This window comes from Lytechinus variegatus, chromosome 5 (assembly GCF_018143015.1).
Source record: "Lytechinus variegatus isolate NC3 chromosome 5, Lvar_3.0, whole genome shotgun sequence".
Classification (NCBI taxonomy): domain Eukaryota; kingdom Metazoa; phylum Echinodermata; class Echinoidea; order Temnopleuroida; family Toxopneustidae; genus Lytechinus; species Lytechinus variegatus.
In genome coordinates, this window is record NC_054744.1 from 34,383,036 (window position 1) to 34,398,982 (window position 15,947).

General features: G+C 36.1%; 1 protein-coding gene across 6 annotated transcripts in view; it reads left to right on the forward strand.

Annotated features, from left to right (window-relative positions):
* Positions 1-15,947, forward strand: part of LOC121415990 (heterogeneous nuclear ribonucleoprotein K-like) — an 80,063-nt gene that overhangs the window by 49,657 nt on the left and 14,459 nt on the right. Inside the window, exons 4-7 of one of the 6 annotated variants that reach the window (XM_041609409.1) lie at positions 2,057-2,160; positions 9,952-10,008; positions 11,197-11,240; positions 12,745-12,817. In XM_041609409.1, the coding sequence (XP_041465343.1) occupies positions 2,057-2,160; positions 9,952-10,008; positions 11,197-11,240; positions 12,745-12,817 (278 nt within the window). Of the gene's footprint in view, positions 1-2,056; positions 2,161-7,651; positions 8,197-9,089; positions 9,221-9,951; positions 10,009-11,196; positions 11,241-12,744; positions 12,818-15,947 lie in introns of those variants that run through there. The other 5 variants (XM_041609410.1, XM_041609415.1, XM_041609411.1 and 2 more) reach the window with 5 other exon arrangements.

Here is a 15,947-nt window from a genome sequence, read left to right on the forward strand (position 1 = left end):
GCACAGCCAATCTCATGTCATTATTTATTTAGGAGCAGTCTCACGCGGTCCTCATGAGTCATCTGCCGTTGCACGCACAAACCTAGGCTAGCATATCGCTCATGATTTGCTCCCCCGTCTTAAATTATAGATTTAGAACACCAAATTATGCAGGATATACAACTGAGTTTATGATAGATTTGGGGATTTTTTGTGTCATGCAGAAGTGACTTTGATTTCTCCTTGAATACGAAAATGGGAAAAAAATGTTCTGGGGAAAATAAATTCTTAGAATAAAACTACTGAAACCTATGTAGTTCTCACAAGGAAATCCAAATGCATCTGCTGTAATGAAAGCACATCGCAAACCTTCAAAGATGACTTAGCACTGGAAATGAGGCATTATAGGTAGTGTTTGATGGAGGAATATGATCGATACTTATTTTGCATGTAGATTATTTTGGCTTTTTAAGAGGGAGACAGAGGCAGGAAGATGGGCATCTGGACGGTGTTGAAACAGTCCATGGAATGGGGGTTAGGGAATGAATGAGGGCGGAAGGAGGTACGTGACAGGGACAGGTGGTGGTGGGTAGCCAGGAGTCTGGGGGTGTGAGAGTCTCTTTGACACCATCACACAGAATCTACTGCTTCCAGACGGTTTATCTCCCGTCTCCCCGCGATCGGCAGCTGCTTTCCAAGTAGAAACAGACAAATTTGGTTTGTATCCATCCTGAAGTTATAGTAAAGAGGTTGTGATGTATTCGCAAAGTTGTTTAAAGAATTGCGAAATAGATTTTGACCTGATTAATGGTTACTCCAACCGTTTGATAAATTTTGGAACACACCACTGGCCCAACCTCACAAAGTAGGTTTGAAGAACCCTATGGATAAAACCTCGAACTACATGTAGTATTTTGTCTTAAAGCATGTTGGAACAAAACTTGTCACCATACATTTCTGAAGGTCCTATAGGTGCGCAACTTGACAACATAATTTATTTCCGCATATTTCAGCACGCTTAGAAAAAAGACTAAAGGTTTAATGCTTCATCCTGATTTAAATCTCTGTTGTGAAGACAGGCTGTATGTGTCACATTGATATTGGAGAAAATGAGAAATAATGATTGGATGACTTCAGCCTATTCAGCTTCATAGGTATACATGGAGGAAATGGGTGAATAAGACGTTAGTCATGAGATGTGTTTTGTTAATGAAGGAGTCTGGATAAATGATGATGGAGGCGGGACTGTACTTTGTATGCATAGAAGCAGTGCTGACGAACAGATATATTGACTTGTCTTGAGTAAATGTTTGCTTCCAACAACACTCTATAAACATCCCCAGTTTTTAATAATTGCCGGTATTCTCATCTTTGTTTCTTTCCCCCTTTTCGCCATCTCCTTCACCACTTACTTCCTGTGACATTTATTATCCAGGTTCCGTAATTAGATGAATGACTTTCATTTCTTGTGTCTTTGCCATTATGATGTTTGCACTTTGATTATGCTTTTTCTTGCAAATGCTGAAGGACTAAGTACCAGACATGATGCATGTGCTATTTGTCATTGTCTTAGTTAAATATGCAAAGTTGGCTTGCAGTTAATACATCAAATGGTAACATGAAGGCAGATTGCATGAAGACACCATACAGAAAGTCTGTGCTGGGTTTTTATAAGCAGGAATCTACCTCAGTATCTTTCATGACAGCACTCCCTGTTCCCTATTGTTATTACCGCATTCCCTATTGTTTTGTCTGTGCCGAAAACAATGGGATTAGAAGCAAAAAGACTTTTTGCTGAATTCCCAATGGAACAGGTAGTGCAGAATTTTGCTTTTCAATTCATTTATTTTACACAATTAAATACAAACTTTCATCGAATTTGAAAAAAAATCAATAAAAAATCTCTATACATACTATAACAATGGATAAACCAAGTTAAGAATATAAACAAGATATTGAAAAGTGGAGGGAGAAACAAAGGTGTGGGGCTTAGGCACCAAAATGCAAATCAACCCATGTTTGAATGTTTCTCACTACTTTTTTTTCTTCACTTCTTGGATTTCTTGCATATATATAGGTGGTAAAAGATCTGCAGAAGAAAATGCAGTGGTAAACCAGAATAACAAGCGCCCTCGTGGAGATGGAGCCAAGGTGTCGTTCCGTGTCTTAATTCCAAGCAGTGTAAGTTCCAGTCCTTTTTATTATGATTTGTTTAATTTTGTTCAGGGAAAAAACCACATTTTATGGGTTAGCCCAATAAAATTTTTGATACAGAGCCCCTCCCATAAAAAATTCTGGAAACAGATCGGAAAGAGGGGGGGGGGGATATCCATCACATACCTTGCCCAATTTTAATGCATCAGTATCTCTTGTTTAATGGTAAAAAAGATTGAATTAAATAATCATCGATAAAATTGAATCGTCAAGGCTGTAACCACTAAATTCATTAAATTTGCAATGGTAACATCAACATCGTTAAAACCCAAAATTGTAAGCGCTTTGGGTTACTTATATCAAGCAAGATACTGGTTTAAAGTAGTCGGGACAAGAAAACAAGACAAGATCCTTTTGTTTATGTAACTTGATGACAAGAAGACTGTATCTTTTGTATGTCAACTTTGCTGAGACACAAAGACCTTGTCAACATGGTGAAATTGTTGGGGTTTTTTTTACAAAAGAACAGTCAGACAGTTTTGATGATCTATTGACATAAATCTTGCTTCTTACAAAGCATGATGCCTGTGTTTGGAGAGGCCTCAAAAATCAACCTGACTTTCGGCTCCTTGGAATGTTATTAAGGTCCTTTTAAGTGTCCCTGGGTATCACATCCAGTCGGTACACATAGTTTTTTTTTTTCAAGCTTTCTGTAAATGATGTTTTAGGTTTCATAAACTATACACAACTCACTTTTCATATGTGACCCAAAATGAGTCGACCAAAATTAATATCTCAAAATCATTTTTTGTTTGTTCATTGAAAAAATGGATTCTAAGCTTCAGAATGATGTATAACATGTCAAATTTGAGAAGCTAAAAACCCATACTATACAAGGCATTCAAGTCAACCTACAGGAAGATTTTCAAAGAATACTGTAGGGGAAAAAGTTTGAAATTTGAGCTTCTCTCAAGAAGGAGATAGGAATCCAATTCAGTAATCCTTCTCTTTTTGCAGTCTGAGAAAGGGGACGTATAAACTTCTCATGTTTGGTTACATTTCATGGTTTAATTTTTAATAACCAAAGGAAGAGAAAAAGTTTCTTATTGACATTAAGCTTCTGAATAATAATAACAATATAATCCACCTTTTAGATAATTTTTTAAACATCCATTTTTAAAAATATTTGGTAAGAGAACCATGCCCTCTGAGTTACATGGATCTTTAGTTGGTTGGTCAGATATGGGTTGACGATTTCAAAATAGGTTCTTGGACACAAAGAGTTTTCGGAAAGGAGATGAGAAATTAAGCAGATGTGAACGGCATTCAGTACAATCTGGGTTATTTTGCTCCGTATGAAACCTTGTGAAAAGTACATGTGTCTACTATCGTGGGTGTAAGATGCATATGCTGTCCCTTGGAAGACGGAATGATTCCATCATTATACAAGTTCCTTATCGGCTTGACTGCTATCCGAATAACACTCTTTCATCCATTAAACTGGGCTCTTACATTGCCATGGGGGGTTTTTTATTGTTTAAAGATCCGACATAACAGGAACCACGCTTACTTTCAAATGCCGACATTTCTCAAGGTGTGACTTCAAAAACATATGTTACATCATGTAGGCATTCACAAAAGTTGCAGAAAACTTATCTCCCTTTCTAATGATACTTAACTTTTTTCACTACCCTCATATCCAACCATCTCGAGTTTTATCAAATTAATTGCCTTAGAGGGAACTCTTTTTTAAAAACATTTTCATAAACGTTTGATTGCTATTGATTTTACTCAATCAAAATATATCTTGTCGAGTCTGCAATTTTGACATATATATCCGATGCTAACATACAATAGTGATAGATTGATGTGTTTGTGTTTTTACTGCGTCTCCATATAACCTACTGTACAACCAGACATGCTTTTAAGGAATCATCTGTCTATAAAGACCACTAGTTTTTTTTCCCTTTGATATTCCTCCATTGATAAATACATAAATTAGTGTTTGGTACCACAAAATCGTATTAGAAATAGCCTTAAAAACGGACATACTGAAGCTTTTGGACATGCACTCGCCGGAGTAAAATCGCATGAATGACTAAAACACTAGAGCGAAACAATAATAGAACCATTTAGCATCCATTTTCTAGTTTTGGTTCTATTATATATTGTTTTGTTTTAGCATTTTAGTCATTCATGCGATCTTACTCCAATGAGTGCATGTCAAAAAGTTTCAATATGTCCGTTTTTTAAGGCCGTTTTACGATAAATGCATAAAGACCACCTGCATAAAAAGGGCACTATATCTTCTCTACCTTAGAGGTGGTCTTTGTTTCACCCATCGTTTGTGGCATAATCCATTCAACATGCATACACATAGTATATTCTTGCAGAGAAGAGTTTATAAGAACATGTATGCCCATCTTTTTTCCTTCATTCTTCTTATAATTGGATTCTAATTTATATCTAACCCCCCTCTCTCTCACTCTTCTCCATCTCTTTTTATCTCTCCTCTTTCTTCCGTATGCTATTGTGTCTTTTCCTATTGGTAGTTTACCCCTATGCTTTATGGAGTTATTTTGTACTACAAATAATCTTAAGAACATTATTTGGGACCTAATTTGTTTGATTGAGATTTTTGCTGTAAAATTTCCCCACCTTTTAAGCACATGAGGCACATGCATCTTTCACATTTCTGACAGAGAATTGGAACTTTGACAATATACTATTTACATTGATACCAAAACTCATGACAGGATAATAGTGACGCAATTGCCATTCTACAATACTAGATGACAGCTGTTCTGTTTACAATAAGAAGTACACTGCATGAATCAGAGAGATTGACATGAAAATATTTAAGAGATACTTCTTGATTGCAGCAAGATAATTCTTTGTTTTCTCCATCATACAGTGCTTTCAAACCAACCAACCAATAAAAATGCTACATTATGAAAGAAAATAATCATTAGAAGTTTTGATTTGAAAAAAAAGATGAATGCACATCCATAATGTAGAATTGTAGAAAAGTTCATACTAGAACTTTGAACTGGTTAGGGCAAGTGTGAATCCCCCCCCCCCTTAAAAAAGGAAGGAAAGGGGAAGGTCTGTGTGTGATTCCTAAAAATGTCCTTGTACAAATAAAAATAGGTATTTTTGCTTATGGGAGGGTGTGAATATGCTGTGATCCAGTTTTCTCATTAAACTTGGGCATTCTCTTCTCTCCACTGATACATATAAATTTAGAAACAATTTTATGGGATCAAAGGTCGATTTGATGAAGTGGAAAAATTATTCATTATGCAGATTGCCCAAAGTGAAGGAAAATGCAACAGTGCTAATTGCTGCGAAACCTATGATTGGACGTGCAATTAGAAAAGTAAATGTTCGTTATTAATGAGACCCAACTTCTCATCAAGGGAATACCCTTATCTTATTGGTTGATCAGTGGCGATTGGCAGGGCCTGCTTCTTTGTTTGCCCCAAAGAATGGAATAATTGGTGTAGGTTATTGGAAGTATAGTTTTTGTCTTTAAAAGCAAGGGTGTGTGACGCCAAACAATAGGGGCCTACTCCACCATGGGCAGGTGGTTAGCGATCAGGATAGTTTTTGTGTGCCCAAACTGAAGACAGAAGAAAAATGGTGGAATTAGGACTGAATGGGATAACAATATATGAGGATTTCCACTCGTTTATCCTGCTCACTGGGTTGTGTCATGATTTTTTTTTATAGGGCTTCTCTAGGCTACCAGCTTTGCAACACTTGCTTTATTCAAGATTTTCTCAATTAAAAAAAAAACTTTGGCTTCACTGACGTAATGAGTCAGATGATTGCAAAAGTGCATTTACATTACAGTGAAACAAACAACAAACTTCAGCATGCATGCATTATCTACTCACATGGAATTTAACATAAACACATCAGATGCGCGAGACAATGAAAAATAAAATACCCCATTTTTCTTTCCTTTGAAATTAGGACCCATTTTCTGACTTTTATACTGTATGTAATTTATATGATATTAAAAAGCATTACAGGCAGGGTAAAATATCAATACTCTCTGCTTATGCTGAATAATATTGGTTCTGAATCTTAGACTGTGTATGATTTGAAGTACAGTGCTCCATGGTGTTTGTGTTAGTGTAAGATGCATATTGATGTTTCTTTCCATAGCCTCAAATCCTGAAGTAACCCATGTGAGTTCACAAGAATGATCCTATTAAAGCACACTAATGGTAGCTTAGCACCATTTTTCTCAGGACCACCTTCATTTTGAGTTTGGTGCGGCATGCGCTGAATTATAAAAAAAAAACACCAACACCATGATCAAATACCCATACCATCACCAAAAGGTCAGCACCTAACTTGAAATTGTCCAATTAACAGGGGCTCCTTCATGACAAAGGACTATTTTGGAAATTTGAGGGCAAATAATTACCCATTTAACCCTCTGTTTTTTTTTCTTTGTTTTGCCTAATAAGGCCTATATTTTTTAATCTTTCAATGGCCTATATCAATCCTGCATCTAGAGTAAATAGTTCAGAGATTCTTATTCTAGTGCTTTGTGACAAAAGGAAATTGACACTTTGTGTGGAGGACTATCAATGAGCTCTAGACTCATTGCTTTATTTCATATTTGATTGCTCTAAAAGATATCCAAATTAGTTAGTTGTGAATAGCAAACAGTTGAAGTTCAGATTCAGATTTAAATCTTCAATTTTTTAAAGTAAATTATTATTCCAGGTTTAAGAATAAGTCTTTACGATTTGATTTTGAATCTATAGCTTTTGGCTGGTAACAATCAACAGCCTATTTCGAGTTATTTCAAATCTCTTTAGAGTCATCCAAGCACTTTCATTCTCTCCATTATGAAGCAATGACAATTATATTATACAACTTGATCTGATCTGAATTGTAAATTGATGATAGTGATGATAGTGCTGTAATTTGCAGAGAGCATATTAAGGGGGGGGGGGGGAGTCTGCCCATCTCGACCATTTCGGAATTTGCGTTTGTAATTTACTATATGATGTGTAATATACTAATGGATTGTCTAAGCTGTATTGAATTATCCTTTTCGTAACATTTTCGAGGACCGATAGCCATTACCCTTGTGCATGGCTTAATTAGCCCCAGCCATTAACGGCAATGAATACGGGGATGTAGACAACAGAATCTGCACTAATTGGAGAAAATTCCCAGAGAGAAAGAGAAAGAGAGAGAAAGGGACATAGGATATATATTGGTTTGTAATTTGCATAATTCCCTAGTGGACATTCATTGTATTGAGCCTTTGTAGAAGTGAATTATTGGCCAGCCTCCTCGGCACGTGCACATGGGTTTTTGTTGACTCCTAGGCTTAGCAGCTACTCAGCCGTAGAGTTGAGTCACTAATGAATGAACTCACAGAGACCCTCTGAACAAGAGTTTGTTAAGAGTTTGGGGAGAAAGAACGAGAGAGAAGAGGGGGGGGTCAACCTATTGAACAGAGAAAGAGACCGGGAGGGAGAGAGAGAGAGGGGGACAAAGAACTTGCGTGGATGGGGGGTATAAAAGGATTGTGTATTTGGTAGAAGATGTAACAGAATCAAACAGGCAGTTGTCTCAGCGAGATGGAATCATGCAAGCCATGGGATACGGGTATAGCCAAAGAAGATGTCTTGTTATCTTGGATTACTAATACCAGTGGAAGGAAAAAAAATGGGAGATCTCAGATGGCATCATGATGATGATGTTGATGGAACCTTGCATGCTTTACCCAAGGATTTTGATGCAGGGCAGGACTTTGACTGCTCCTGGAGATATGACTTCTGAAATGTCTTCTGTTCGGGCCTGGTTTCATCATTATTTTAACCCCGACTCCTTTTTACGGAGCGTGATAATGTGGCGTCCAGATGATATTTCATGGAAATAGCTATCGGGAGCAAAGCTCTTAGCCACTTGTGTAATTTCACATATATAGTCATCATAACAAAGAAGCGATTAGATTGGCTGGCTATGTGGAGTTTACTTAAGAAAAAACACCTTTTCTTTCTTTTCGACAAAAGATTCATGGTTGTTATGGTAAGTCTGCATCATTCATCACTATGGAAATATTTTCATATTAGTTTCATAATGTATATTTTATTTTATTTCTATTTTGAGTGTTTTTCTTGTTTGTAAACCAGAAAAATGTCTGTAGTCATACATTGAGGGGCCTGTGTGAGAGTTTTACATTTGTATTTGATTAGATTTTTCGCTCTTGGGTGAGTAACAACGAAGAAGGGTTGACTCTTTGTGGCAAGAGTTGTAACTTTTTTGTCTCAGAATGATTATCACTTCATTTGTTTGCCTTTCTTTTTTCATATGTTTTGGTGACAATGTTTTCTCATCATTGTATCTCTTTTACTTCTCTGTATTTTGTCCCCATAACATGAAACTTTGGTGATCAATACTATGGAATTGAGCCTTTTTATTCTTACAGGTTTGAGATGCCCCTTCTCTCCATGAATGAAAGGATACCGTTCTTTAATATTGGGTTACCTCAGATGTTATCCATTGCTTTTCCATTGGTAGTCAAGACATTTCTTTCATGGGAGTAGCATCTGGTCCTGTGTGACCTCTGACCATTGTTCTCTTTCCCCTTTCTTTAGTCTCTCTTTCTCTCTTTGTCTCTGTTCCTGACTCCCAATCTCTCACTCTCTCTTGTTTGATCTCTATCTCCCCACTCTCTTATTCGCTCTCTTTCTCCCTCCTCTCTCTTCCACTCTCTTATTTGATCTCTATCTCCCCCTCTCTTATTTGCTCCTTCCCCCATCTTTCTTTAACTCTCACACTCTCTTTGTTTCTCTGTCTGTAAAATATTGATTTTTTGTTACTTTGTTGTAGGCCTGCATGGCATTTGTATTTGCTTGAAACCTTTCTACAGACAATCTGTCATGGTTGAACAGTTCTATCCCAATCTTGAATCCTTTGTAGTGGGTATTTGTTAAGCCATTGGCCTGCCACGCGCCACCTTGTCAACAATAGAACTGGGAGCAGACTGTCCACAAGACCCCAACTGTCGTTTGCTGCGTTCAGTTGACACAATTTTGACCCACAAAACTTGGTATCCAAACACGTTGAGTTCAAACCAAAATAGTGTTAAAGCATATTTGGGGGTTTGTTTGTTGTAAATATTACGTCTTTGCAAATGGGAACAGGACATAAAAACAGATGCGTTTTGAATGATGATTCTACAGAACAACAATCGTTTTAAATTGATTGCTTGAACGCAACAGATATCTCAATCTCGATTCTTCAACAGCCTCCTTCTGGTTTACACATGCATGATGTTCACACATGTATTGTGTACTTTCTGTTGACCTGTACTTCCTGGGTCAAACTCAATATTCTGTATGAGCACAACCCTCACACACCTACACGTGCAAAGTAATATATTTCTTTGCATTATTAAATGTGCAAAACTATGACAGCACCAAGCGAGATGTCATATACCATGGAGCTAGCAGAGAGCTCTATGCATACACGTTCCCACACCCAGTTTTTCATAGTATTTGAATTAATCATATTATTCTTATATCAAGAGCATGAGTTGGTTTTTGTAGTTTTTAGTTCATGATAAACTAAATGCTCTTTGTTATAAGAGAGAGCAAGGGTGATTCAGACAACACCATTGATCAATACAAAGTATTATAGCTTGCCCTCTTCAAAACTAGGGTTGGGATGACAATGAAAAAGAGCTTTAATTGACTGCATTATGGTTCTTTTGTGTTGCTAGCATTTATCGTTTCTTAAGTAGTTATAAAAAACTTTCTTCTCTCGTTATTTTTCTTTTAGAATGCTGGTGGAATCATCGGAAAGGAAGGCTCAAATATCAACCAGCTTCGGAAGAAGGTTAGTGATTTTAAATTTCCTCTAAATTTAAAAGAAAATAATAAGGGATTTTTTTCCTCTTGTTGATATCTCTTTGATAACGAAAGAAGACGGTGGAAATGAAGACATAAGACACAGCTAAATTCCTTAGTGGAGATATGATTAATGATAAGACTATTCAAAAGATAATTACCTTTGTCATAGCTTTATTATTTTTATCTTTGGTTCTTGAGATTTACAAAGCTTATTTAAACCATCGCTGTTTTTCTTTCTTGTCAATTTTTTATTATTTTTTTTAATTGGGAATATTGAGGAAACTTATACGTCATGAGACATGAAATTTATCTTCAAATTTAGTAACATTGTTTTATTACTTTTCCAAGTGTTGTTCTGTTCTTAAATAGATTTGGTATCATTTTTTTAATCTTGAAAGGTACTCGTTTCTACTTAATATGATATAAATCAAGTAAAATTTGGGTGAACCATATTTAAAAAAAAAAACTGTTAGAGACTGAAGCTGTGCGTATGCTTGCTATGGAAATGCGTTTAGTAGAATAACCAGACGGGCTCCAGTGGGTTAAGAAAGAATAGAATAGAACGCTCATACAGTCCAGATAATTGATAGCTTTAAAACATTTGTCCACCTCATGTTATACGTATCTCTTGCCTTCATGGCGTTTAAGGGCCCTTTCTTTGTCATGTCCTTCCACCATGCTTACCCTGGCCTGGCCCGATCCGATGCCACCCGTGTCCCATCTCTGAACCGAACTGGTCCAAAAAATGATCTGCATTTATATGTATTTATGATTCTCCATTGTTTGAGAACAATTGACATTCTTGAGATCCTACAGTACCAGATGTATGAATGTATATTGACCTAAACCATTGACCATAATTTGGACCCCAAATGCTATGATTTATCACTTTAAAAGATATTTATCCTCATCTCTGATGTATATTATTTGAATGCACATTATGACCCCGATTTGACCTCCAATTGATCCTCTCCTAACATCGGTATCTCCACATGATTGTTCTCCGCCCATCGTCCGCCCAATCATCCGCCCGCCCAACCCTGCCCGCCCACCTGCCCGACCTGATGCCAATCTCAACCGGCCCGTTGGGATCCAACCCCTTGGCCCGTACTCAAACCACCTGGTCTGATCCGGCCCAAACCGATCCATGGTCCGTCCTCCTCCAATCCATCAGTACAATGCAACCATAACAGTGCCCGACTGCAGCGGGCCAGAGCGGTATGTCCCACTACTGCTTAATAATAGTAGCTTAAAACACTACACATTTCCCTTTCTGTATTTTGATATTATTTATGTTGTCAATTTCAATATATCCATGTATTTTACAGGTGCTCGCTATTTCAATTTCCATGTCTCCCTTTCTGTCTCTATCCCTCTCTCTCTCTTCTCCCCCCTTTCATGCTGTACTTTCTTGGGGTCGCCATAATGAAGCATGCACTAGACATCATATTTTTTCTTTGTATAGGTTTCATCAATGTTTTGTTTCTTAGTTTGTGCAGCCCAGTTGATTTTGCACTTGAATTTGAATTTCAACTTGCAATATCAAATGTGCTTTTTTTTCTTTGCATATTGCTGCTTTAGAAAATGTGACACATTCAGTACAAGACGCCCTATGTTTCTTGTATTTCATTCAAATAAATCAGAATTTATAGCTAGAAATCATGTTCAGTTTGTTTTTATTTGAATAAAATCAACATTTAAACATAATAATTATGTCTCCTGTAATATATTTGAATACAATAAATGTCGCCATTCTAATCCAAATGAAGGTAATTCATCCTATACAATATTTGTAATGCAATGTGGCCCTTTAATAGCAAAATGTCTTTCAGAGCAAATACTCATTAGAGTTTACTCAGAATACAAAAAAAGTATAGATATAAGACCTATCTCTCAAGTTTCCTTTATCCAGGAATTTGAGTTGATCGATAACTTTCCTTTTATAGAGACTGCCCTCTCATGTCAAATATGACATTCCTTATATAAATTGTAGATTATGACTCAGAGGAGACATTATTCTTTAAAGAATATTTGGCATTGATATTTAATTTTTACTTTTCTCCTTATATTCTTACATTTTTCTCATACATAGTTTTTTTTAATTCTTTTAATATAAAAGCATGTTCTATTTGCATTTGAATTGTGCTTCCTTTTTATTTACTGCCCAACATGAATAAAATGCTTTAGTGAAAAAAAAAAGAGGAAAAATTGAAGTATATAGGGAATTATTAATGAAGAAATAAAAAGTCTGTCCAAAGCCTGGGAGATATCTGTAAGATATTCAATGATTTTAATCCAATTGCTACTCCTAGTTATAACCAGGTTTGTATGAATACATCATTCATAACTTGATAATTGCATGTTGTAATCATCAAAAGGCATGTTTTTTTTAAATCAGTTTTCTTAAGAAACTGTTTATTCATCTCTTCTACCATTTGAAGTTTGACTCATGTTTTCTTCCTGTATTTTAATTGTTTTCTCCACCTGTCTTTAACTTAATGTTTTTATTGACATTAATCCTGCTTGATTTTAAGACTTTAGATCTTTATTTGCTTTCATATTTTAATCACCTGACCATATTTGGAATTTTTACTCTTTATGCAATGGAATTCATCAAATTTCTAATGAAGTAGTGTCAATTTTATGGTATATAGCTCATTTGGTATTTGAAATTGTGATTTAAGATTCATTAATTATTTGAATGTGATTTTTATCTTAATAGCATCCTTACTGTAACGATGGAAGTGGAGGCGGCTTTGGAGTGCATCCAGGAAATAATCCCCTTATTGGATGAGGTAAGGGTTAGTTGGGTCACTCCTTACAGATTGTGATATTTAGATATTATATTTAAAGAGCACATGACACTTAAAAAATTTTAGGGACTGAACATTCCCTGTGTGGAGGTTTACAAAAACCTGAGCTGTGGGGCCCTGCATGCATGCAGTCAGTGCGTGCAATAATTTTTCATGAAAAATTCCCAAGAGTATTTGATAAACCATGATATTTGAATGTGGGTGTGAGTGAATAGAAGTTTTTGTCAATTTGTAATAAAATATCGAACAAGGTCTATTTGCAGTTTCTGTTTTAAAGGGGGTTTTCCGCTCATTTCCAACAAAACAGTTATTTGACAAGATATCAACTGTACAATTCAACTACTCTATCTCTCACAAGTAGAACCTGCTACATGTATTTCCATGGATTACAAAACCAATAGATTTGATCTTGTTTTTGTGGATTTTGAAATTATTAATTTATTCATTTGTTGGTTCATTCACCCATTCATTCATTTGTTCACTCACTCATTCACTAATTCATTCCTTCATCCATTCATTCATTTGTTCACTCATTCAATAATTCATTCCCTCATTCAATAATTCATTCATTCATTTATACCTCCATTCAGGGCTAGTTCATCCATCCATCCATCCATCCATCCATCCACCCATCCACCCACCCATCCATCCAACCAACCAACCAACCATCCACCCACCCATCCATCCATCCATCCATCCATCAACCCACCCATCCATCCATCCATCCATCCATCAACCCACCCATCCATCCATCCATCAACCCACCCATCCATCCATCCTTCCATCCATCCATTCATCCATCGATCCAACCATCCACCCACCCACCCATCCATCCATTCATTTATTACTGGTTTCAGGGATTTTGGTACCAGTTTTAATAACGAAATGACTCACTTTTAATGCCTAACCTGTAGTGAGAACTTTGCAATGGCTACTCTTTGCTACATTATTATATTACGTCATGTTGTATGTGCTTGTATGCATAAGACTAGCAGTATGGCTATGCTATGTCCATATGGCCTCGGCGACAATGCTTGAGCTAGCTATGTCTGCAACTCTGCATAGATTATTAATGCCCACTACCAGTACCATATTTAATCCATACTAGATGTATGAGAAAGGCAGTATGTTCAATGCAATTATAATCTATCACCTCCAGCATGCTGTATGCATATTAATTAGATTGGGATCAGCTCCCGCGCAGAAAAGAAATGGAATAGGGGTACAGGGATTTACCCCCCCCCAAAAAAAAAAAACCCATTGTAAGGGGAAAAAGATTCATGTAAATTCTTATTGATTTGAATGCAATATGTCATTTAACATGTGTGAGAATATGAATAAAAATAACAGTTTGAACTTCCAAGTAATCCATAGCCTCTGCCATTGACAAAATATTTTAAAATTTAGGTTGGTTGCTTGTACATGTACACTGTAACTGAAAAATTAATGTTTGATTATGTGCCGAGAAAGGGGTACGATATTCCTAAAAAAAGTGCAAAGGAGTACATGTACATAAATCTCATCATTATTGTAGAATATAATTTCATGATATTTTATCAATGCAAAATTGCAGATAATTTTTTCAGGGGTCTTATTTTATTATTTCGTCTCTTTTTTTTTTCTTGACTATTTTTTCTCTCCACTTTATGAAATCCCTTTGCTGAGTGATATGAGACATTGCAATCAAATATTGAAGAAAAAAATATGTGGTGATAGTGACTTCTATTCGTTTAAAATCTCAAAAATTTCAACAGAACTGAGGAATAAAACATAGTAACTATGAATGTATACTGCAGCTCAAAATTATGTTAAAACTGAAGTTAAATCCCGAGAAATTACAATAAAAAGAAACAGAGGGAGCAAATATTGTCAATATAGATGCATACTGCAGCTCAAAACTGTGTTAAAACTGTATTCAAGAAATTTCAAAAGAACAGAGGGATAAAACATGGCCACTCTGAACGTACACGTATACTGCAGCTCAAGTCAAGACTGTGTCAAAATGGCAGGGAAGAAGATAGGATGTATCCATCTATGCTAATGATCATAGCGCCTATGGGTCAATAGTTTGTGAGCCGCGCATGCAGCCATTGTAGAGATGCCTCCCGAGACTGCTCGCAAAAGAAAGAAAGATAAAAAAAGATGGAATTACAGTCGAGCTGGGTAATGCTAGCTGCTGCTCTGTGAACACTCCAGGAAGGCAGAAGACCATTATGGATCACACTGTCTCATTGTTAAAGCATAGGGCTCTGTCTTATGAACAGTTTTGATTGATTCAAACCTATCTCAACTTGCAATTGATAATATACATTGAATCTAACACAACTCTTTGTAAGGCGGGTCTTGTGATACTCTTCAACATCAAAGATACATCCAATTATACAATCATCATAATTGCAAGTCTATTGGGACGTTTGGAGAAACTTGCAGGTGTGTTTTCGATCTCTAAATCAATCATAAGATTTTGAAATTGATTGCTAATCTGCTTCTTGACACAAGCAGTGTAATCTGATTTGCTACAATTAAAATTGATCTTTTGTTTGGAAAATTGGAACAGAATATTTGCAATTGATTGCAACTGTTTTCTTGCAACATCCCCTATGGCAAACTGTGTTCAAGAGTTATAATCAATTTCAATTATTAGTTGTATCTATTTGTGGTGCACCACAAGGGTTCTGTATCTCACAAAAGTTTGCAATCAATTGCTTAATAGCAATAACCAATCAGAATCATCAGAAAACAATCAGAATTGATCTTTTGGAGCTCATCATAAGTGTTTTTGGTCAGAATGGGAAAATATCAAGTTGTCAAAATTAATATTCAGTGCTATAGTGCACATTGAGGATGCCTGCATAATGCAATTTATTTCCCCACATTTCAAAATTCATTCTCAGAGAGATACAGTTTTAATTTCAATTTGTCTTTTATTAACCCACAGACATGCAGCATGAAAAGAACAATATTGATTACTGGGGTTCCAGGTTATCTAACACTGGTTTTTGGTACTACACAATTCAACTTTGCCTTTATCTTGGAAAACAGTACATTTCCTACAAAAATGGAAATGTTGTGATCTGAATATATATATAGTAAAATTAAATAAAGAAAGCAT